Source organism: Panulirus ornatus, chromosome 15, assembly GCF_036320965.1.
Source record: "Panulirus ornatus isolate Po-2019 chromosome 15, ASM3632096v1, whole genome shotgun sequence".
Classification (NCBI taxonomy): domain Eukaryota; kingdom Metazoa; phylum Arthropoda; class Malacostraca; order Decapoda; family Palinuridae; genus Panulirus; species Panulirus ornatus.
The window spans coordinates 26,667,596-26,691,810 of NC_092238.1; the positions used below are offsets into that span (position 1 = coordinate 26,667,596).

A 24,215-nucleotide genomic window follows, 5' to 3' on the forward strand; every position below is an offset into this window, starting at 1 on the left:
TATTACTTGATACGACTGCAAAGAGTGAGTATATATATATATATATATATATATATATATATATATATATATATATATATATATATATATATATATATATATATATATATATATATATATATACGACTGCAAAGAGTGAGTATATATATATATATATATATATATATATATATATATATATATATATATATATATATATAATGTTTGTATATGTGTAAACTGTGACAGAATCAAATCCTATGATACACATGCTACAGTAGTGTGTAGGAATAACATGTTCTTTGCAATAGGTCACATCAGAACCTCAGAATATCAGTGTAACTCAATACATCAGTGACAGTTTGTCAGTGAGCCTCCAGATGCACAGCGTTACGCTGCAATTGCCCTCTTTTTCAAACTGATCGCTGGACACATCTTGACCTTTTCTCATATACTCAACACACATTTGCCAGGAGACATGGGACCATTGATGTGGTCATATACACATGTTGTACAGTTGTCTAAAGATATGTAGAAACTCACCAGGTTTTGTGAGAATTTCTCTTCCATGTTGAAGTATCACCGCTTAGGGATGAGCTTCACCAATTTCCCTTATTCATTATTTAATGTTTCCATTTGACTGCATCTTAGAATATAATTATCAAAGTTAAATGAAATCTAATGACATCCACAACTACCTACATTGAATAGAAATGTACCTATCTAGATTATTAATGAAGGAAAAAAAAATATATATATGTATCAGTAAAACAGGTGACCCCCACACTGCTCTCCCTTCATAAACCAACACCTCTGATTGAGTCCAACTTTGGAATTTTTTTTACATTAGATATTACCACAGAAAAAGTCCTCCCTATAATTTAGGCAATCGTGAAATACTCCGCCACTCTTTTTCTTGTGTAATTTTGATCAGTAACCTTACATCTTCCCTTGATTGCAAGACGGCACCAATTTAACTTCAGTCAGCCACAAAATGTTCACGAACGTCGCTTGAGTTTAGCATCAGATAACAAAGAACTTATTACCTCTCTTCATGGACCAACGGGGTTATGGGGAAACCTTTTATCTACAGTAATGTTGGCACAGTGTTGTATAGTACAGGATACAAGGCTCCAGGCGTGGGCCTTCATTACTTATTCTAGCAAGGAAGAGGTGGTGAGAGAGAGAGAGAGAGAGAGAGAGAGAGAGAGAGAGAGAGAGAGAGAGAGAGAGAGAGAGAGAGAGAGAGAGAGAGAGAATTCCGTAAGAGGCAGCATTAGAGAGAACAGATTCTGTTCTCTGTTGGTTTTTATACAACGTTATATACATCTTATCTTGGCGAGTGTGTAGAGTAAAGGGAAGAATGGCTTCCTAAAACTAACGCTGAAGAACATGACAGCCTTTTTGATCCGTCATAGTCGACTGTCATGACACAAGGAGGAGGAGGAGGAAGATAAGGGGATAGGGGGGTGGAAGGGTCGTTTTATGACAACGACCCTTCCACCGAAGGGTCTTGACCCCTCTATGGTAGGGTCTATGACCCCTTAATCAGGGGGCAGGAGGGTGCTGGGAATCCTTCCCCCCCCCCCCCCCAGACTCTTGCCAAAGTGGCAGAGTTTTTTTTAGAGGGGAAGTCAGCCAGTCAGGTGACTACTGAACGTGACACACACTTGTCACAAGAGATCTGACACGAGTGTCATTCGGAGGTCGCTAGGATGCCACTCATGTGTCATGGGGATGAGATTCTCTCTTGACACTCGGGCGTACTGTCATATGACACTCAGGTGTCTCTGGCATAACACTGGAATGCACGAGGTGTCGGTTGATTTTATGACTTCAGTGTCACTTGAGTGTCACTGAGCACTCAAGCGTCACTCGAGTGTCTGAGTGTCTTGTAGGTGTTGCTTAAGGTATAAATTCAAGTGACACTCGAGGTGTCAGTCAGATGCCCTATTTCGACACTCTGGGGTGTCAAGTGTCGCATGCATATGTGTCCCTCATTTAAACTTTTAAGACATGAATTAGATATTCACTCAAGTGATACTCAAGTATTATTCAAGTTACACTTAAGTGTTACTCAGGTATGGTGATCCCAAGTTCGACAATAATTACGTTCAATTTGCCTCGAAGTCTTGATCTTATTAGCCACCAACTCGATGGCGTGTGTGTGTTTGTGTGTTAGACATGTCCACCTTCATATGTGTGTGTAGATATGGCTACATGCCTATATGTGTGTTTCTGCTTGTAAAACGTACACATATGTGTGTAAAAATGCCTACGTACATATGTATATGTCTCTATATTTAAAAACATTGATCATATATACATATGATGACCTTCATGTTATGTAATTACACATGTTTGTATATGATTATCTAATTGTAACGACCTGTTTGTACAGTAAGGAGAAGGGAGTGTTACGCCCTTGTATATGTGAGAGAGAGAGAGAGAGAGAGAGAGAGAGAGAGAGAGAGAGAGAGAGAGAGAGAGAGAGTGGACAAGGCAGGTACACAATGTGTTTAGTGTGCGTGCAGCTTAGCTGACTGTGTGGGTGTGCGTGATTGCTTGGGATTGTGGCTGGAGCTGCTGCTATGTTCGTGTCATTTCCTCGCGCCAGGCTGGTGGCTTGGGCTCGAGTGGAGTGGTCGTTTAGGAAGCAGGAGCCAACCCGTGTTCCCGTGTCCAGCGAGTCGCTCCCTTTGTAGACGGAGTGCTGTCGTCAACGCCTCCTGCTGGTGGCACTGCTAGAGCCACCGCCTGCTGGCCCTGCTGCTGTAGTCCCTGCCTGCTGGCCCTACTCCTGTAGGCACTGCCTGCTGGCCCTGCTGCTGTAGTCACTACTTGCTGGCCCTGCTCCTGTAGTCACTGCCTGCTGGCCCTGCTCCTGTAGTCACTGCCTGCTGATACTGATGCTCCTGCAGTCACTGTCTGCCGGTACTGATGCTCTAGTCACCGCCTGCTGGCGCTGCTGGAGGGCCGGACGCTGCAGCAGAACATGGAGTAGCAGCCTGAGGGCGTGGTCTCCCTCGCCGTCCCGGCCTTCTGCAAGCACAGCCAACTGAACATGAGGAACAACAGACCCCCTGACTCGCGTGACGAGTCTCTAGTCAGTCAGTCACCAGCAACTCAACACACAACACTGACCCCATGTGGAGCAAGCCTCTACTATGTCACCAGCCACTCAACACACAACACTGACCCCACGTGACAAGGAACAAGCCTCTACTCTGTCACCAACAACTCAACACACAACACTTGACCCCACGTTACATGTAACAAGCCTCTACTCTGTCACCTGCAACTCAACACACAACACTTGACCCGACGTTACATGGAACAAGCCTCTACTCTGTCACCAGCAACTCAACACACAACACTTGACCCCACGTTACATGGAACAAGCCTCTACTCTGTCACCAGCAACTCAACACACAACACTGGCCCCACGTTACATGCAAACAAGCCTCTATTCTGTCACCAGCAATTCAACACACAGCAATTGACCCCACGTTACATGGAACAAGCCTCTACTCTGTCACCAGCCACTCAACACACAACACTGACCCCACGTTACATGGAACAAGCCTCTACTCTGTCACCACCAACTCAACACACAACACTTGACCCCACGTTGCATGGAACAAGCCTCTACTCTGTCACCAGCCACTCAACACACAACACTGACCCCACGTTACATGGAACAAGCCTCTACTCTGTCACCAGCAACTCAACACACAACACTTGACCCCACGTTACATGGAACAAGCCTCTACTCTGTCACCACCAACTCAACACACAACACTTGACCCCACGTTGCATGGAACAAGCCTCTACTCTGCCACCAGCAACTCAACACACAACACTTGACCCCACGTTACATGGAACAAGCCTCTATTCTGTCACCAGTCACTCAACACACAACACTTGACCCCACGTTACATGGAACAAACCTCTACTCTGTCACCAGTCACACAACACACTGATCCATACGATAAGGGTTCAGTCTGTCACCAGCAGCAACTCAACACCTACGAAAGTCTCATATAACAGGCCTCCCCTGTGGCACGTGCAACACAAGAAGTAACACTGACTCATGTAACACCACGACCAGCAAATACTGAGAAATATTTTGCTCCTCCGAAATATAAGAAAAAAAAGAGACTTTCTTAACATACTGGATGAGGAAGAGGAGGAATTCTTAAGTCAGAACTGAAGGATATGATCCTTAATGTTACGATCAGATGTTACGGTTATAATCTACGTCCTGAAATTTAATGTTTTAAGGTTATGTTTCCCAGTAAGGTCATCTGTCAAGGTTACAAGCTTTGTTTGCAAGTTAAGGTCACAAGTTAACAAGTTAAGGATGTAAGTTGTTTAAGGTAAAGGGTTAAAGTTACAAATTATGTTTTCAAGTCAAGCTTACACGTTAAAGTAATAATGTAAGAAATAAGTTAAAGATACAAATCTTTTCAAGTTAAGTTTTAAGTAAACGAGTTAAGGTTCTAAGTTTAGTTTACAAGTTAAAGCAAAAAAAAAATCAACAGGATAGGATGTAAGGTAAGGTCACAAGGTTAGACTGTAAATTAATGTTACAAAGTTTGGCATTTTTGACCGAGATATTTGTTCACTTCTTTTATATTTAGTACAGTATAAAGTACAGAGAATATTCCACATTCCATAGAACTACAATTTCCTGAGTAGGTCACGTTCAACAGGTGCAGGCAACGGTGAACTCAAAGGGTCAGAGGTGAATGCAAACAGCTTTAGCGCACACAAACGCCCCAAGGGCGAACAGCGATCAAGAGCTATTAGGGAGAAGTTATGAAGATTATCATTATTATCATCATTATCATCACTATTATTATTATTAGTTGTAGTAGTAGTAGTTGTTGTATTATTATTATTAATCATTCTCATTACCATTACTCTTAACGAAAGTCGTAACGTCATTAATCAGTAGCTCGTATGATGATCAGTAACGGATGCAGTTACTTGAAGCAACGGACGTGACCCAGGTAACGCTGCTGGGGAAGAAGTGGTGATAGTAACAACGTTAGTCATGGTCATTGATACTACCAGTGACCTGTAAAGACCAGTAACGGAGGGTTGTAACTTATGGTTACTCTCTAAGGGTTGTTATCCTCCCTTACCACCCTCAACTGTGGTTAACTGTCCCTGCCTCGTCCACGATGATTAGCCTCCCTTCTGACTCCTCCTCCCTTTTCCCTCCTTTTCTCTCATTAACTCCCCCTTTCCACCCTCTCCCACACTGGCTAGCCTCCCCCCCGACTTTACTCCCCAATGTGATTAGCTCCCTGCCTACCCTGCTGACCCCTCTCCCTTATTGGTTAGCTCCCTCCCTCCCTCCCTCCCCTCCCCAACCCTCCTGCACCTCAGTTATCTCCCCTCCCCCCTTGACGACCCCCTTCCCCTCGCTCGTGGACGGTGGCAGACACCCCGGTGGGTGTGGCCCCAGGCATGAGTGAGTGGTCGTTGACATGCAAGTCTGTACCACAGTGACCGTCCCTTGGTCGGTTCTCTGTCTCAGAACCGACTCCTCTGTCTATCTGTCTGTCCTCATATGCTGTCGTGTGGCTGTGCGCACACCCCCGCCTGGTCGACGTCTTTTCGACGGTTTCACAGTTTTGTAAAACAAAGCCTTACACACACACACACACACACACACACACACACACACTGTCCCTACCCATCACAGCAGCTCGAGGGAGTTCTTGCTTGCTTGCGTGTACCCTGAGGTTACGTCAAGCGTTGACGGGAGGAGGTGCAGCAAGTAATGAGTCACACCTGCTCTACCTCCACCCCGTCACACACACACACACACACACCCGTCCTTGGACAAAGTCTCCTCCGGTGGTTCCCGGGTCGAGCCAATATGGTTTGCAGAAGGACACATTTGTCTGTCCACTCCCACTCCCCTGGCTGGCAGCTACACCACCATGACCAGCCAAGCTGCCATGATCAGTCACGCTACCACAACCAATACCATGACCATGACGAGCCACGCTGCCATGATCAGCCACGCTACCACAACCAGTACCATGACCATGAACAGCCAAGCTACCATGATCAGCCACGCTGCCACAACCAACCCCATGACTAGTCAAGCTACCATGATCAGCCACGCTACCATTACTGGTCACATCCTCACCTCATCACCAAACAAACTCATCCATCCAGGCGACTGATAATCTCGTCTAACTGTCTGATGAGCAGCCACCATTTAAGCTTTCATTTGTGTGATTAAGGTCAGGCGAGGGATTTGGGGTGTGGTCGTGATGGTGTATGGCGGGAGGAGGGCGTGGTCGTGCGTCGATATGGCGAAAATGGGGCGTGGTCATTAGTAGGTTACGTGAAGGTGGGGTGTGGTCGTAGAAGTGATAATAAATGTGGGAGCATAGTCGTGAGTGAGTATGGTATGGTCAATGAGGGTATGGTTGTGGTGGTTGGATGTGGTCGTGAGGCACTATGGTAGTGGTATAATTTGGTCGTATAAGGGTATGGTAGTCGTGTTTGAGTATGGTAGGATTGTGGATTGGTTGTACGGGGGTATGGTTGTGTTGGGGATTTGGTCGTGATGGAGTATGGTGGAGGTATGGTGTGGTCGTGAGGGAGGCAGAGGGTACGGTGAGGTTCGTGTGGTGGTTTAAGGAAGTCGAATAGTGGAGAGATGTTGGGGAGGCAATTCATTGGGATCAGATGGAACCTTGGTTGATGGTGACCCCACGTCTTCTTCTCCTTCACCAGTCACTCCCACACCCACCACCATTACCAACCCCTTACCACCATCACTAGACCCCTCTCTCCTGAAACCATCCCCTTCCCAGACCTTCCCTCCCGAAGTATTCTCCCACCTCCTCAGGTCCCCCATTCTACCATTCCTTCACTTTCCTCAGGTCCTCCTCCTCCCTCAGGTCTTCCCTTCCCAATCCTCCAGCTCCTTAGATCCATCTCCTCCCCTCGGTTCTCTCCTCAAATGCCTCACCCTTAGCTTCTCCCCTTGATCACCCCAGACTGGGGAGCACGCTACACTCAGGCTAATTATAACGCTAAGGACACAGAAGAGAACAAACACAAAGAGGATTCCATTTCAATAAATATCAACGCAGGGGGACAGGTAATTAAGGAAGTATTGAGTAGGTGTTAGAAAGTTTAATAAGCTTAGTGTAAGAGTGTTGGGGTGAATGTTGGAGGGTCGGGGCGGGTGTTGAAGATACAGGTTGGGTCTTGGAGGTACAAGGTTTACTGTTGGAGGGTCAGTGCTGGAGAGTGTTGGTGGTTCCAGATGAGTGTATGAGGGTCGTGGTGAGTACTGTAGAGGATCATGATGGATGTCAGAGAACCACTATGGGAGGCAGGAAACTTGGGGTTGGGTGGAAGAGAAGTTGTGTGAAGTTTTTAAGGCTGTATCCACAACTTCCACCTGGTTGGTGAACTTACCCTACGAAACACTTGTGTAATGAACCAAATTTTGTAACGGTTTATGTAATCCGCCCCACTTTGCGACCCGACGAAGACCCTTTGTGACCTCTGTCATCCTTTTGCACTACCGCTCACACGATGAGCGCATTGGGTGCACAATAAATTCGCCGCTTACAGCAGCGGCACATAGCTAATCAGTGGTTGCATTCGGTTCAGATTACGTTCAGGGTGGGCTAAGGAGTGCCACTGTGGGTGTGAGGGGGATCACAGTGGTGGTGGGGGAGTCAGTTTGGACTTACGAGGGGTCAGGGGTGGGGCGTGTGGGGGAACACTGTGGAAGGATATGAGAGAAGACTTGATTTTCAGGAGGACAGTAGCAGAGTCCTGCGATCGTGCTCTTACTTGTGGAAAGGAACGAGTTAGTCAAGCAGATGGTACCTCCTCCTCACCCGCCACCACCACCACTCCCTCCGGCACAACAACCGGCAGGTGGAATAGAAAATAAAAGAGCTGAGTAAGGAACACCGTGTAGGTTGTGGAGAGTATACTTCCGTGGAAAGTTTATAGGGAAGTGTGGACGGGAAAATTTTTTTCTGCTCTAACCACAGTGAGATTTTCCACTGAGGAGACTCAGATCTGAAATGGAAAAAAAAAAAAAGGTTGAATTTTCAGACCGTAACTTTAACATTTGTTTGTCGATCTTGAAACAAGCTCATTTGCTGATTATATTTATCAACAACGTTTTTTTCTCGCTTGGATTCGAGGATGGGGATAGACTTTGCATTTACAACATCTGTTGGTAATTCATTTCAGCTTTCTACAACTCTTCTGCTTAAACAATATTTGCTCATGTTGTTTTTACGTCAGTCTTTTAATTTCTTACAATTATTTCTGATCGCTGAATCTCTAATGTGAAGAAATTTTCATATGTTGTGTTACTGAAGATTTTTTTATTATTATTTTCAAGGTTTCAATCAGGTCTCGCCTGGGTCTGCATTTTCTGTTTTCTTTCAAAATGATTATAGGTCACTGAGTCTGTCTTCAAAGGATTTTCTCTGGGTGACAGAATTAATTTTGTTGCTCTTCTCCGAATTAGTCCTAGTTTGCCTTCCTCTGTCATCAAGTTTAGTAACAAGAACTGAACAGCGTGTTCCACATTAAATCTGACCTGGGCTTAGTAAAGAGTGAGTATTGTATCCTTCATCTTATATTTAATATATGTAGCAACATAGCATTCTGTTGACTTTATTATAGGCAGCTAGGCATTATCAATCGTATTCTAGGTCATTACTGAAATCACGCTAAGGTTCTTTTCTTCTTTAAGTTTTCATAACGAGAATTAAATTGGGTTTCAAGGGGTTTAGGTTGGCGTGGAGGAGCCTGTGTGGGGTGTAAGAGGGTCAAAGTAGGTGTGAAGGAGATAGAGAGAGGATTAGAATGGGCAAACTAGACCTAAGATAGAGGCAGGAGAGACAGATAGGGTGTAGGAGGGTTAGGGTGGAGTGTAAAGTGGCTCGAAAGAGTGTAATACGTTCAGGATAGGTGTAAGGGGATTCGAATAGGTGTGACGTGGCCGGCCTGAGTGTTGAGGAACAATGGTTTGGTGTCTATGATCAGGACGTGTGGAGGAGTGTTAGAACACGGTAAGTGTTATGTGGGGAGTCGGTATGGGTGAAGAAATACAGGATGGTCGAGGTTAGCATGTAAGGATCTATGTGTGTGCAAAGGGATGGTCTGCGTGGCCGTAGAAAAGGATAGTGTAGAAGTGTCGGGGATGGTGTGGATGGTTGAGGTGTCGGAAGGTTTGGGTGGACGTAGGGTGATGGAGCGGGTGTAGGCGAGGAAGGATAGGTGAAGGAAGGTGGGTTTAGGATGGCCGGCATAGAGTTAGGAAGGTTCTGATGGGCATATTGGGTAAGGATGATAGGATGGAATAACGTGGGTTAGATGGATTTAGAAGGATCGGATGATGTTTGGTTGGGTTTAGGGAAGTTATAAGATAGGTCGAGGGGAAGGGGAGTGTGTGGAAGAGGATGAGGATGGGTGCTGGAGTGCGTGGGAATGTAAGCCTGTAGGAATACGTGTAGATGGATTGGCTGGATGTAGTGAGGTCATGAGTCGTGCAGAGAGGTTGTGAGAGAGGTTGCGGGAATAGAGAAAGGTCAAACTGGAGTTTAGAGGATTGAGAGGATCATTAGGGAGATTGTTAGGGGTCTTAAGCAGAGTGTAGCAGGTTTAGGAAGGGTGTACGATAGTATTGGATCAACAAGCAGAAACGACGATGGTGTAGGAAGCTTGAGCATGACGCAGGAGGTTGTAGGGTCATGTAGGGGCAGGATGACTTGCGTCAGTTTAAGTAAGAATGTAGAAGAGTCAAGGCGGGGTGTAGAAGGACCAAGGAGAGAGTAGGAATGTTTGGGTGGTTGCAGAGGGCTTGAAGAGAGTGTAGGAGGGTCATCAGTGGTATAGACGTGTGTAGAAGAGTCTGAGTGAGTCTATTAAGGTCGGGAAAATTGTAGGAGCTTCATGAAGGCATTAAGTGGATCAGAATGTGTATAAAAGAGTTGTAGGAGGATTAGGCAAGATTTAGGCGTTCTGAAGGTTGTGGGATGAGGTGTAGCAGTGTCAGGGGCGATGTTGACAAGTCGAATGTAATACATTCATATGAATGTGAGTCGTAACCTGTTGTAGGGAGAGTTAGAAATGATAAAAAGAAGAACCGGGAAAGCAGTAAGAAATTGTAAGAAGGTTAGGGTTGGTGTGAAAGGCTCATTAAGGATGTAATGTTGACTCAAGAGATGTCAGGCTCATAAGTCCGAAGCTTCCATGCTAATGTGGAGAGGGAGGACAAAATGTCACGATAACGGTGGGGTCTAAGAGAACTGAGATAGAGGAAAGAGGATCAAAGTGGGTATAAGAGATTCGATGTGGATGCAGAGAGGTGAAGTAGTAATAAAGGGATAGGGAAATATGTAGAATGGTGTCTGTGGTGGGTAGCGAAAGCTTAGCGTGTGTTTAAGAGAGTTAGGTGACTTTAAAGGGGTCGGGGTAAGCACGGGAGAGTTGGGATGGCTTTTGGAGAGATGGGGTGAGTGTTGAAGGGTCAAGCGGGTGTATGGATGTTTAGGGCTTTGGAAAAAGCAAAGGAGGTTTGCATTGGACGCATGAATTTCAGACACGGTGCAGGGAGGTAATGGTGAATGTAGGATGATCAGGGTAGGTGTGTAATCTTAGAGTTGAGGCCCAAAATATCAGGATACATGTACAAAGGAAAAAATGAGGTGGGTGCTGGAGGTATGGTGAGGAAAGTGACGAGATAGGGAGAGGGAATTCATGAGGATCGGAGGATGATTAACATGATGGAGGTGGGTATAAGAGAGAGTGTAGCATGATGGAGGTGGGTGTATGAAAATGAGGCTCAAGAATGGTGTAGCAAGAATAGGGAGAACGTAGAAATCTCAGGATGAGTGTAGGAATGTCGGATTGATAGTTGGAAATTTGAATAGTCATAAGGGGTGCTTAGCCGATTCACTCAAGATGGGCACAGAATTTTTATGCAGGGTGTAGGAGGGTCAGTGATGGTGTAGAGGGGTCAGGTGAGTGTACCAAGCTCGGAAAGAGGTGAAGAAAAATCTGCATAAGTATGGAAGGACCCAAACCATAGTCATTGTTAACGTTCCTCCTCTTCCTTTCTTTAGTATACCAGATATGACGAGCGTTGTGTCGCAGTTGTGCGACAGATTTACCTTTGTTGGAGGCCTGGGTGGTGAGGAGTGCCTGCCCCAGGGGGTCAGCTCCCCTTGCAAGTTGCCGCACAACTTGCTTGAAGGTTTAGGCAGTCCATTTTCCTTGCGAGTCTCGGGTTTCCCCTGCACCACCTTCTGCACTGGTTCCTCGTTGTCCTTCGAGTCCTGAGAGGCAGAGCGGACCATAATCACGTCTTGTGAGTAGGTGTGGGCGAAGGCGTGTGGAGACTGGACGTTTTCCATGAGGCTGGACGACAACAGGTCACCGCGCGGGGTAGGGTAGAGGGGCGATTTGACTCGGGACGCTTCCATCACAGGTCGCGCCATTATGACTTCATCTTCGGAGACGTCGGGGATAGACTGAGAGTCCCAGACACTGATCGGGGACGGACGGCCAGTCCTGGAAGACATCGCAGCTCGCGAGGCCGTCACGTCCTCAGCCTCCGTCACAAAATAGTCAAGAGGTCGACGACGAAACTCCGGAGTGTTGTCACGGGACATGATATCCTCGAGTTGCATGGCCTCCGAGTACCGACGTGGGTCTCGCCTTCCGCGGACCTCAAACTTGACCTCTGAGGAGTAGCTGACGGCGGAACTACAACGGGTAAACACGCCCGCCGTTGAGTGAGCTGACTGTGTCGGAGATCTGGTGAAAACGTCATCTTTAACCACTGATGATTTGGCGCCATCGGCTTCGTATGTGTCGGATCTGGCCATCGGTGTCTTGCTGACAGCCGTGCTGCGATTGTCCGGTTTGATGACCAGAGGATGAACGACACTCGAGCTGTTATGGTTGTTAGATTTAACTGCCGACGAGTGAACGACGACTATGGAAAGGCTCTGAATCTCGGTGGTTGATGGTTGATTGACGACGGGGCTGTGAGTGCCAGAGTCACTTGCTAACGAATGATTAGTAAGAACGTTGTTGAGCCTCGGAGAGCTGAGCTGTTCCCGGTGGGCGGCACCAGCACGGGCAGCCTTAAGGTGAGCGCCGCCCACGATAAGATTCGTATCAGGGAAGACAGTATCGGGGGAGGCCCTGGGTTGGCTAGTGGCGGGACGGTCATTAAGCTCCTGCAGGTACTTACGGTACATGGCCGGATGAGGCTCCTTAAGGAACCACTCCGGCGGTGGACCACCAACACCACGCCCACGCCACCACCGCCGCTGCTGCCATCGCCAGCACACGCCCGCACGCTACACTCTGATAGGTCGCGGGCGTAGAACACAATCAACGTCTGGGGCAAATATAGGCCGCTTTATCCATCCTCATCTGCGATCGAGTCTTTAAAACGAACGTGTTTGTTATACATTGTCCAGTCTAGCCAACAGTCGTCAGTGTAGGGAGCTGCCAAAGTGTTGTTCTCTGAGGAGACATCAAACACGTTATCTAATGTTACGATATCTCGTCATCTTGGTCACCCGGAGTTGGTGGGGATGATAACACTGCTATCTGTAGTCTGGTTGGTCCTCAGTAGGACAGCTGGCACCTTCCACCATGCAATTTTCGATAACCCAAAATAACCAGAACACGACTAAAAAAAAGTATCTATAGTGAGTTTCTGTGTTAGACACACACTGGAGGTGAGATCACTTCGTTTCCAGCGTACTAGCGACTGGTGGAGAGCGTCGCACACCAAACACTCACAGGCGGTGCGTGTAGAGTGCCGTGAGCGGCGGGTCGTGTGTGGGGCGCAAGGCCCCGGGTGTGGATGGCGTTGAGAGTGGCGGATCGGAGTGGCGAGGTGCGGACATGGCAGTGTTCACGGCCACACTGCCTCGTTCCGCTCTTTTCTTTCTCTCTCTCTCTCTCTCTCTCTCTCTCTCTCTCTCTCTCTCTCTCTCTCTCTCTCTTGCCCCACCTCCTCACCCCAGCCCCAGCCCCTCTCTCCCCGCCCTCCCACCCTTCCCTCAATCGTGTTACCCCTTCCTGTCCCTCCTCCACAAGTCACCTTCCCCCCTTCCCTCACCACTACCATCACCACTTATCGACCCTGGCAGGTAAGGGGACAAGCTTGATTGCCAATGATAGTTACGTCATATTGTCGGTTTGACGATATGTGCGGAAATCCACTCCTAATTCAACATCAACGGAACCTTACATGTTATTGTAATTCTCAGTCCTTTGTCCTGGGGATCGATTATTATTGCAAGTGGGGAAAAGACAGTGTTAAACCCACTGTATTCTCAAGGTTCCCTTAATTAGTTCACACCGAGTAAATGTCCCTGTTCTTCCCTAGGAATTTTACCCGATGGCCTGTTTTACAAATGTAAGCGAATCTAGCCACGCGTTTGTCCGCTCCATAAGTAAAGCAAGCAGATCCCGTGTGGAGGTAATGTCCCATACCCAAGCAACTCAACTGGTGAGTGAATGTCAAGTCAAAAAAAGGCTCATGTGTGTGTGTGTGTGTGTGTGTGTGTGTGTGTGTGGCGCGGGGAATAAGAGTGACGAAAACCTTGTGATGGCTGGGAAGGACACCATGGTGGGCCACTGCATCACCACCAGTCACGCTCTCCTGACCTTTACGTTACATGACGATTATAAAGGAAGAAGACGAGAGAGAGAGAGAGAGAGAGAGAGAGAGAGAGAGAGAGGGGAGACCAACCCCGAGCAAGCTGGAATACCTCACGACCACGCGAGCGATGCATAGTTTGAACGGAGGAATGACACCAGATGTTATGCATATCATCTAACTGTATTTATGAAGAATCTTGCGATCCTGCCTTTAGTTTGATTAGATTACGTAAAGTCTGAGGATTATCCTTCATAGAGGGAATCGGTAATGCATTCGTAGCTAAAACCATAAACATGAGCATTATTTATTTATTTATTATACTTGATCGCCGTTTGCCGCGTCATCGAGGTGTTGCCAGGAAACAGACGAAGAACGACCCATCCACACACACACACACACACACACACACAAGAATGAAATGGAAGACATAGAACAGTTAGTTGATATACAAGGAAGAGACCTAGTTTAGACGAAATTGGGATTTAAGTAACTTTGTTAGGTATTGGCACCTGATGAGGTGGATTGTCTCCACGAAACATGTCGTGCCACATGTATAGAAAAATTACATGTTGAATGAAATTGTATGAACTTCTACTGAAGTGCGATCTCACCTTCATACTATCATTAGTAAAGCCAGATGGCAACTACAGACTGATAGGGAGTATAGGCCGAAGGCTGCTTCGAATTGATGCTAAACATAGATCACCATTATAGATTGGCTATCTACCGCACGCAGGTTATCGCTACAGACAAGTTACCGCTAGATAAGCTCTTGTCGCTATAGACAAGCGTCTGCTAGAGAACCGCTTGTCACTATTAAGAAAAAATAGCTCATGCAAACAGAAGTTGCTATGCAAATTCTGGCCGCTGCATTTATGATGGTCTTTGTGAGCAGACTGTTATTAAAGAGACAGAGGATACAGAAAAAGATATTATTACGATTGTAACGTATTGTCTCACGCACGTGATTATTACAGCATTTTGTGTCACGCAAGTGAGCACGTGAACCACCACGTGCAGTGCAGGCCGTGCGCCACGTGCGCTTCAGGCTGCGTATCTCACATGAACATAAACAATGAGAACATGGAACGTCTTTTGTCAGGCAAAGACACGCGGACTAAATCCCACAACACCAACAACCTAACATGGTTTGTTGTTCTACCTCACAACTGATATCATTTTAGGACGTTCTTATTAATCAATAAACTTTGTTACAACCTTTAGTTTGTCTAGAAACTTTGTTACAACCTTTAGTCTCTCTGCAAACTTTGTTACAACCTTCAGTCTCTCTAGAAACTTTGTTACAATCTTTAGTGTCTCTAGAAACTTTGTTACAACCTTTAGTGTCTCTAGAAACTTTGTTACAACCTTTAGTGTCTCTAGAAACTTTGTTACAATCTTTAGTGTCTCTAGAAACTTTGTTACAACCTTTAGTGTCTCTAGAAACTTTGTTACAACCTTTAGTGTCTCTAGAAACTTTGTTACAACCTTTAGTGTCTCTAGAAACTTTATTACAACCTTTAGTGTCTCTAGAAACTTTGTTACAACCTTTAGTGTCTCTAGAAACTTTGTTACAACCTTTAGTCTCTCTAGAAACTTTGTTACAATCTTTAGTCTCTCTGGAAACTTTGTTACAACCTTTAGTGTCTCTAGAAACTTTGTTACAACCTTTAGTCTCCCTAGAAACTTTGTTACAACCTTCAGTCTCTCTAGAAACTTTGTTACAACCTTTATTCTTTCTAGAAACTTTGTTACAACCTTTAGTCTCTCTAGCTTAAGAGCGCTAAATGAAGCCTCGCCTCTTTACATATAAGCGTCTCTATACCTTGTTTGTTACTGTTGTCTCTACCATCTTTTTCTTTTGTAATATAATTGGCTCCAGTACCCCAACCCCCGGAAAATAAAAGCTAGGATCACACAGCACGAATAAATATCGGCGAGAAGGGGGGTTGGATGTTACTATTCATAGATAAGTTTCTGCCTGCGTGAATTTCTTTTATGTGTCTTACACGTGACTCGAGTCACGAGGGACTATAACACTTACACTCACAAACGTCATCTCTGGGTGGACTACGGTGTCTGTTTGTATTTGTTTCTTAGGGAGTATTTGTGTCCGTGAGCGGTATCTCAAAGACAAGGACATCTTGACTATTTTCTTCGTACCTAATTGCCTTTCCCGCTTTAGTGAGGTAACAAACGAACACTGGCTTCATTTGCACGCATGCAGTCTCCAGGTGTCATGCATAATGCACGGGAACTAGAGCTCACCATCCAAGGCCATACCCAACAGACCATTCCATGGTTTGTCGTCACCGTATTATCTACCCTTGTTTAGCTTAGAAACAGTAACAGTTACCCTCTATATACCACATCAATTCATTCCATTCTTTCTCATACTGCAACAAAAAACTAATCCACAATAGAATCATGCAAGGTATCTCTCTGTCACCCATAAGTACAGAAGCGACGGTCGATATACGACACTAAATCACACAGTCGGCATATTGGCTCGCCCTAAACAATGTCTACACCAAAGAAATCCGCCACGACCCGCTCGACCAAACGGACATAAATCACTCTCCTATATTCTTGAATAGTCAACCACTTCCCCTGATAAAGACTCTACCACACGACCCACATACGTGACATTCATTCCCTAAACAAATATTGACACAAAGACCATAAAATAAAGGGAAGTGAACGCCTTTAGAATACTTGCTAGCACCTGCTGGAGACAAGAAACGATATCTTGCAGTATTCTTTACAGAAAAGACAATACTTTTGCTTCGACCCTTAAATACACCATCCATCCTTTCAGAAGCTGAGATAAAAACGCTATAAACCACATAAAGCGGGGCACTTAGAACAATCTTCGGCTGTTTAGCAACAGCAAACATTCGTCACTTGCTCAGTGAAACAAAAATACATCCAGTACAGTCCCATAGTCCCATCTGAACTTGCTGACCACTCGTTTTCTTTTTTTCAGTGGTGATTGACATGGCATTGGCTTCAGTGCCTACAACCATCTCGAGTCAAGAGAAAATAGAATATGAGGAAACGTAACAAGAAATCAGAGCATCTTACACTCACATATACCTTTCCACATCACTAATGTGAGGAGTTTGCGTAAGGGATCTAGTGAGTCATTGCCAATGGGTAAGAACACCCTTACTCATCATGCATCACGTGACCTGTTACCACCCTTATCGTGCATCTGTCAAGACGTCCCTTTCATCTAGACGTTTATAAACAAAGTTTTGCCGGTCTGAAATTTAATTCTGTAATGTATGTTTACACTTTGTAAATATCCTGACACATTTGCATATCTTATCATGACTGCTGCTGTGTTCTCCTGATTTTATCTGATTCACTACGAGACATTGTCTCCTTTTAACTCCTTGAGCATGATGGCACGATCCTCGAACACGACATTGCCACCCTTGACCATGAAGATGAGACCCATTTGGACATGATGACGTCGTGGCCTTTGACTTGATCCTTGAGAGCCAGATCAAAGACCAAGGTAGATAGGTTGCGGTATCTTATATAACGCTTGTCTTATATATTTGCGTAGCAGTTCGAGTACTTATGACACATACCCCGGGCTCGTGCATTACGTACCTTGAGCACGTACATTACTACTAATTCCACGTGCTGGCACACTCAAGGCAAATTCTGACCCCTAATTTACCCATTAATCCCGTGGCAGAAATCGTAGATGAACGCTATATTTGCTACTCTTGTGCTGAAGGTCAAGAACAACAATTCATTTTACAGCTAAACGTATCAAACTTAACTGCATCAGGTCGATTGGGCTAGCGAGCAGTTTTAGCTAGGCTCAAAATGGTACAAATCTTATTAAAGCTAATGATGGTATCATGTTTCAGATATTCAAAGAGTGAAAGTGTAAGAACCATGAAGTTAAGCATCATACATGAAGCCTTCTGAAGGTAAAAGGTTAATGAATTCAAGGTGGATGAAAGTAATAAGATTTTCGTTCTTGTCCCCATGCACGACCAAGATTGTTTTGGGATCAGAAACACCAAAGAAAATAACTTGATTTGACTTGGGAAGCTTAGGTTGGTAGCTTTGCCATCAGAAATTCATCACTGAAGCTTGTATGTAATTGAGTAACATCTGTTTATATCAGATCAATCAGGGGTGACTTCATAATTCTGATATATGGTCTTGTCTGTCCAGTGGGACATGTCTGACTAAAGTCTGTAAATGATACAGCATCATCCACTTCTGCCCAGTGCTATCGGGGGTGAATTTTGTAAGGTTAGTACATGGTGTTCTTTGAGAGCTATTCCAAGCAGATGGTCCGTAAAACAGATGAATGCATATATGGAGATATGATATAAACCTGTTGCTTTTCATACTAGGCTCACCAATAGGAACCCCAGACGACTGGACATTTCTCGATCTGTTGGTTCAGGAGGTAAATTCTGTGGGTTAGATTCTCAGGAGAGGTCTGTAGGGCTTGGCCTGTGGATGGTGGGCCCTGGTTTCAGTGCATCATACATGACAGCTCAAGTGTGGATTTGAACAAATGAAGCCGTTGCCCGTATGTTCCCGGCGCTACTAGATAAGGCGGGAAAGGGCGAAGAAATATGTATGAGTTATAATAATATCAAAAAATAACAAAGATAGTTACGGTTCGTTGGTCAAAATTTAGTGACAGTTTAATGGAGGAAGATGTCGCTGATAATCTTGTGCTTTTATTGCTTTCCTTCGACAAATACTTCCTACGTCTAAATTCGCAGTGATTGATAGGCTTGCCGTCAACGCCTCTCTTCACTCGCGTCTTCGTTGGGATCATGGGGCAGGCAAAAGCACCTGGGTGATGAGGATATTGACACAAAGTTTACTTATAATGGACTGCTCTCCTGAAGAAGAGCAGCCACTGACCTTCCTCCGGAGGTCTAGTTCGCTTGGGATACTCTCTCGTACATTTTTATGTCGTCCAGACACAAGCTGTGCGTGCAAGCACAAATCTTACGCCTTGCAGCTGACACCTGCAGTGGGACCGCAAACCTTCGTGCTGTAACTATTGTTATGTCCCTCATTTTCATGTCCCTCACCGCTTGCGTGTACCTAGTTGAGCAAGGCAAGTAAAGAGCGGACTGTCTTCCCTATTTTTATTTTTGTTTCGTGGGCAAAAGATGATGGGTATTACATAGTAATTCTAATATTTTATTCTAGCCTAATCTAAACTAGCCTTACTCCGAATTATCCTAGCTCAAATAATCTAATCTCTCACAACCTAACATAGCCTACCTTACAGTAAACGAACCAGAATGTTAAATTTCTGATGTCGAAATGTTATGATACTGAAGTGTGTCTTCCATTCTCCTAAGCTTACTTACTTTACTTTACGTAAACTAAGGTCACTAACTTAAACCTGAAGTAAAATCATCTGACCTAACCTTACCTGACCCTGACGCAAATTAACCTTACCTAACCTTACCTAAACTGCCAGAAATAATGATTGAGGTTTATCAGAGCGTTAACCACTTTGTTCCATTGTTCCATTTTCATCCTCTAGTAATGGAGGGTCTTGGCAGAGTTTGTTACCCAGCGGCGGGTGTTATAAAAACCCCTATAGAGTATGAGCGATGTGTAAAACAGTGGAATGAGTTTGTTGTGCGCCAAAGTTAGAATTAATTTGTATCGGGGAAGAAGAAAATAAGTCTTTGTTGTCGTAATTTTCCACTCGCTCAAAAGTTTTAGTTAAGCAAACATAATGGTTGTTGAGGCCTCATTAGCTTTTGCGTCTCCTTCATCCTTTCCTAACACACTCTCTCTCTCTCTCTCTCTCTCTCTCTCTCTCTCTCTCTCTCTCTCTCTCTCTCTCTCTCTCTCTCTCCAGCCCTGGTGAATTGAATATATATATACGTATGGAACATCTATCTATTCATTTATACATTACTTGCCCATTCTCCTGATTAGATTGTTATTCAATTGATGGCAATCTTGTACCACTTCTCATTTACTAATTGACAGGAAGTGACGTTGTATAGGGTCACTGAACCCATCTAGGGTGGGGTGAGGAAGCTGAAATTTGCTCCTTGTTACCTCAGCGTAACCTGACCCAGTGGTGATGGGTGATTAGACACACACACAGTAATGATGGGTAGATTTGTAAATATGAACGTATATAGGTAGACTTGTAAGAAGATGCAGAAATAGGTAGATTTGAAGGTAGGTACGTATAAAGGGGAATATGTAGTTGCCACTACGTCTTCTCTCCACCATTAGCAATGTTCCAGTCACCCTGAGACTCCATGACTGCTTTACCCCTCCCTCTTACCCCACTAACGCCCTCCCTACTACCTCTCCCCAATGCCCCTGACACCACTACCTTCCACCCACACCCACCCTAGCTGTTCTACAGGGGGGGCCCTCAAGCCACCAGCACCGACCATCTCTCTCAGGTGGCATTACCCCTAATTACCAGGGAGGTCACAAACATTACTCATAAAGTAAGTAACTAATTACTCCTGTCTTAGTCTAGGGTGTAATTACTTGAGACACAGCTGAGACACTGCAGGTGCCTTTGATGCAAATTACTTTAAACGAGTGGTCGTCCCCCCAAAAAAAATGAAATATCACAACATATTTGTCAACAAGGACTTGGACACTTTACGCAGCCGACCTCTCATATCCAGGTCATGTGTGCTAATGTATTCCCCAAATTTAGGTATTTCCTTTTCTCGTTGCTGTCAGGTCTTGGAAGTGAGACTCTATTACGGTGCATTATATATAAAAAGTCTTGGAGTGCTTTAAGTGATTATGAAATTCGTAATTATTTAGTCAATACAACGTCTCCTGTCTTGGGATAATTTCTTGTTCGTACCTTAAGCAGAGAGTAACAATTAGATAGATTAATTGGTTATTATAAATGCTAATCAAATTTAGGTAACCAAATATCCGACTGTAAAGAAATGCTTTTCCTTAAAAAAAAGGAAAATTAAGAAGAATAAAGAAGCTTTTACGATGAACACAAATCTTTGTACTTGTCCTGAAAAATCTTGAAGCTTTATAAAGGTTCCAAGGTGTGACTTTGGTATGTAGAACTTTCCTTTGTAAGTTGATGAAGTCAAAGTTTTTATTCAAGAGTTTTGAGGTATAAAGCTTCTTTGCAAGATAATAATGAAATAATGGTGTCGTTCTGATATTTTCATGCATAGATGTTTCCGTGAGAACAAATTTATGTGTATACAAGTTTCCATTTCCAGAAATGTCTGTGTGAAAATGCATATACGTATAGTTTCCGTATGTAAAAGTTCCCATGTGTAAAGGCTTCTTTGTATAAAAGTTTCCATATGTAGGGGGTTTCCTTATGTAAAAGTTTCAGCATGTAGAGCTTTCTGTGTAAAAGTTTCCGTACGTAAAGGTTTCCGCGTGTAAAAGTTTCCTTTTAATTGATTAACAGTAAAAGAAATATCCTTTGTGGAAGCCTTTGTTATACTTTTTCTTTGTAATTTTCCTGCCGAAAGTTTTTCTATCTCCTCAAGAGGCTAAAGACAATAAAATCATAATACTAAAGCTTTTAAAAAGTTTTAATTTAGAAGCTTCACTGAGATGTTAACCAGAGCATAGGCACCATGTAAAAGTTGTAATAGTTCCTATGGAGACGCTTCCTTATGTCTTTACCTACAGTAGAGTTCCTCTCTACATCTCTCCTTATGGCACAACAGCAGCCGTAAAGCCCCTAGGACATCTCTTCACGCCCGCGGCAGCTACTACTACGGGTAAAAGTACTCACCTTTTAGTTATATTTTGAGAAGTCCCGAATTGGGGTCGACTCTTCTGCCTCACCTGTAATAAAAAAACATGAGAAATTAGTACGTATTCGATTCTGACAAGCTTAAATTTTTCTTTGTATCTATAAATACTTGTAGCTGTAAAATCTTGTCCTTTTTATGTGTCATCTAGTCAATATATGTATATGGGACCTCATTTATAGATTACAAACTGGAAATATAGATTCATCATTACATTACGAAAAAGCAATAGTTACAAATACCTCTCGAAGTTACTGACTTAAGATATGATGTGTAAAGCAGTCTCTTTAAACAACCACTTGAGGTACCTGAAAAATTAATCATCATTGCGAAATATTGACCCTGAGTCGTTTGAAACGTAGGCAAGTCGTTCGAAACTGATTTGAAGTCCTGATCCGAAGCATGACTTCGAAGCAATAGCCCATAACACATCTTGGAGACGCCCAAGTTCCAAACAAAAACGTTATCTGTGTTCACTAGTGAAGTTTCTCCCATTAGAACCACCCATACTGGTAACAGCCCGTGGAAATGTCCTGTTCTAAGCCTCAGGTAAATCTTACTGGGTTCACATAAGGTTGTAGTGGCTGTCTCACTGGTTGTGGAAAGTGCCGGAAAACCTCCATCACTGAGAGTACCCTCCTAGCTCGTCTCCTTATTATGTTGAGTTGTGAGAGACTCATGATGAGTGAGTAGTCGACTGTAACATGCTCTCTTGCCTAGATTTCGATGCCTTACGTAATCAAACGTATTTTGACGTTGTTCCGTCAAGAATCTTGCTTGATACTATTTCTTTTATGAAGGGTTTACCCCTTTTAAGAACATTCTTCGCGCCTTTTCCCACCTTTACTCAGATCCCTGACCTCTTTCGTTGGTTGTAAAAGATCGCACGATACCTGCAGATAATGTTTTCCTTTCAAAAAATACGTAAACGTAAATTTCACCCTCAACCGTTCTGGTGTTGACGCTTAAGTTCAGCTGGTCTGAGCACTTCGACACATCCACCAGTGCGTGAGGGAGTCCATCAGTCTCTTATTCTAATGAACTTGGCCATTTAACTGGAACGCCATTAGTAAAAACACGTCTTTTAACTAACGTCTGGCAGTTAAAGCCCGTTATGGCGTGTGGTGTCCGATCGTCTACCTCCAGACCCGCATGTGGCCTTGGCTTACTCTTCCTCACTTAAATATTTTGGGCTTCCCTAATGTAATACTTATAATACCAGCTTATGATTTTCACATATTTTTTTTCGAGATGAATGTACGTTAACTGTAGAGGACACCGTCAATTAACAATGACAGTTTCATAAAACAATTATCATTCGAGTGTCAGAACACGTACAGGGGAGTACTCCATACATCAACACCACGAAAACAAAGGCAGGAGGATCCGTGACGTCACGAAACTCCCACAATGCAATTTGCGTGACGTCACCGAGCTACATGCGGCAAAGTCGTGACGTCAACCCCGAAGTGTTTAACGATCGGGAGGTGCCCGCTGATTGGCTAATGGGCAGCAGCGCAGGAGGAGGAGGAAGAAAAGGAAGAAAAAGTGAGGAATACACGAGGAGGAGGAGGAGGAGAACAGGGACTTTTATAAATTACTCCTCATTAACACATAGAGTATACGATAACTCACTGGGTCGGCTCCCAGGCCGTACTTACGTCATTTAATTCTGAAGACACGCGAAGTAGCGATCATCTTTTGTGACGGGCGTTCTATTCTGGACTAGTAGGGTGGCTGGCACGTGACGCTCCGAGGCACGACAGGTTATAACTAGGTAGTGGGGGAAAGAGGAAGGGCTAGGGATACGGTAAATGAGGGTGACATGGATGGCAATTAAAGAAGCAGCTAAAAATAACATCATTAACACCCAAAAATTTTTTGTACAGTCTTGGCCACGATGATGCAGGCCTTTGGTATGAATGACATGGCCTTTAATCTGGTCCTTAAGGGCCCGGTCAAAGGCCACGCCCTCATCGCCAAGGGTTTGTAATGTCTTTGTTCAAGAGCTCGCACTGTCGTGTTCAAGGGTTCGCACCGGCGTGTTCAAGGGTTCGAACAGTCGTGCTCAAGGGGTTGTACTATTGTGCTCATGGGTCGTACCGTCGTGTTCAGTGGTTCGTACCGACGTGTTCAGAGGTTCATACCGCCGTGTTCAGAGGTTCGTACCGTCTTGTTCAAGGGTTCGTACCGTCGTGTTCAGAGGTTCGTACCGTCGAGTTCAAGGGTTCGTACCGACGCGTCCTCGAGTTCACAGAGCCGAAGTATGAAATAAGCCTGGCGACTCTGAACTCCATCAGTAGCGACGTCATCGTCTTTGTCTTCAGGTAGGCAATACAAGCAATAGAAAAGCCGCCATCACGTACAGACCAACCACAGCCACAGACTAAAACCCCTCACAGACATATCGCCCTCACGTACAGACAGCTACAGCCAATATGACCCACAGACCATCACCTACAGACAGATACAGCCACGGGTTAAGACCCTACACAGACACACCGTCTCAACAAGCTAAGACTCTCCACAGACGCACCACCAAACACGTACAGACAGTCACAGACGAAGTCTAAGATCCTCCGTAAATGCAAAAGCTCTATCGATTGAAATAACGCAGCCATGATTAATTCACGGAAGGACCGTCCTCGGATGGTTTGACATACACATAACGCCCAGGGGGCAAAATAGTTTCATGCCATTAGCATAAATATGAGTTGATTTGGACACTTAGAGACTAGATATTC

At 44.6% G+C, this 24,215-nt stretch overlaps 2 protein-coding genes and 1 long non-coding RNA gene across 3 annotated transcripts in view; 1 reads left to right on the top strand and 2 right to left on the bottom strand.

Moving 5' to 3' along the window:
- w (eye pigment precursor family transporter white) overlaps positions 1 to 24,215 on the bottom strand; it is a 74,197-nt gene that overhangs the window by 26,340 nt on the left and 23,642 nt on the right. The gene's annotated exons all lie outside the window — the stretch shown is intronic.
- LOC139753777 (uncharacterized) lies at positions 1,168 to 12,925 on the bottom strand. Its single transcript, XM_071670632.1, has 2 exons — positions 11,166 to 12,925; positions 1,168 to 3,021 (listed from the first exon to the last, which is right to left on the bottom strand). The coding sequence occupies exons 1-2, from the start codon at positions 12,258 to 12,260 to the stop codon at positions 2,929 to 2,931; spliced, it is 1,188 nt and encodes a 395-aa protein (XP_071526733.1). The 5' UTR covers positions 12,261 to 12,925; the 3' UTR covers positions 1,168 to 2,928.
- The window catches only part of LOC139753785 (uncharacterized), a 34,324-nt gene continuing 31,883 nt past the window's right edge, over positions 21,775 to 24,215 (top strand). Inside the window, exon 1 of the long non-coding RNA XR_011713764.1 lies at positions 21,775 to 22,020. This is a non-coding gene — a long non-coding RNA (uncharacterized lncRNA). The remainder of the gene's footprint in view (positions 22,021 to 24,215) is intronic.

Excerpts from the sequence above, each read along its gene's own strand:
- LOC139753777 (XM_071670632.1), bottom strand. The coding sequence starts at position 12,260 with ATGTACCGTAAGTACCTGCAGGAGCTTAATGACCGTCCCGCCACTAGC. Across the intron at positions 3,022-11,165 it reads CACCCAGGCCTCCAACAAAG|AAGGCCGGGACGGCGAGGGA; the intron begins GTAAATCTGTCG and ends CTGTGCTTGCAG.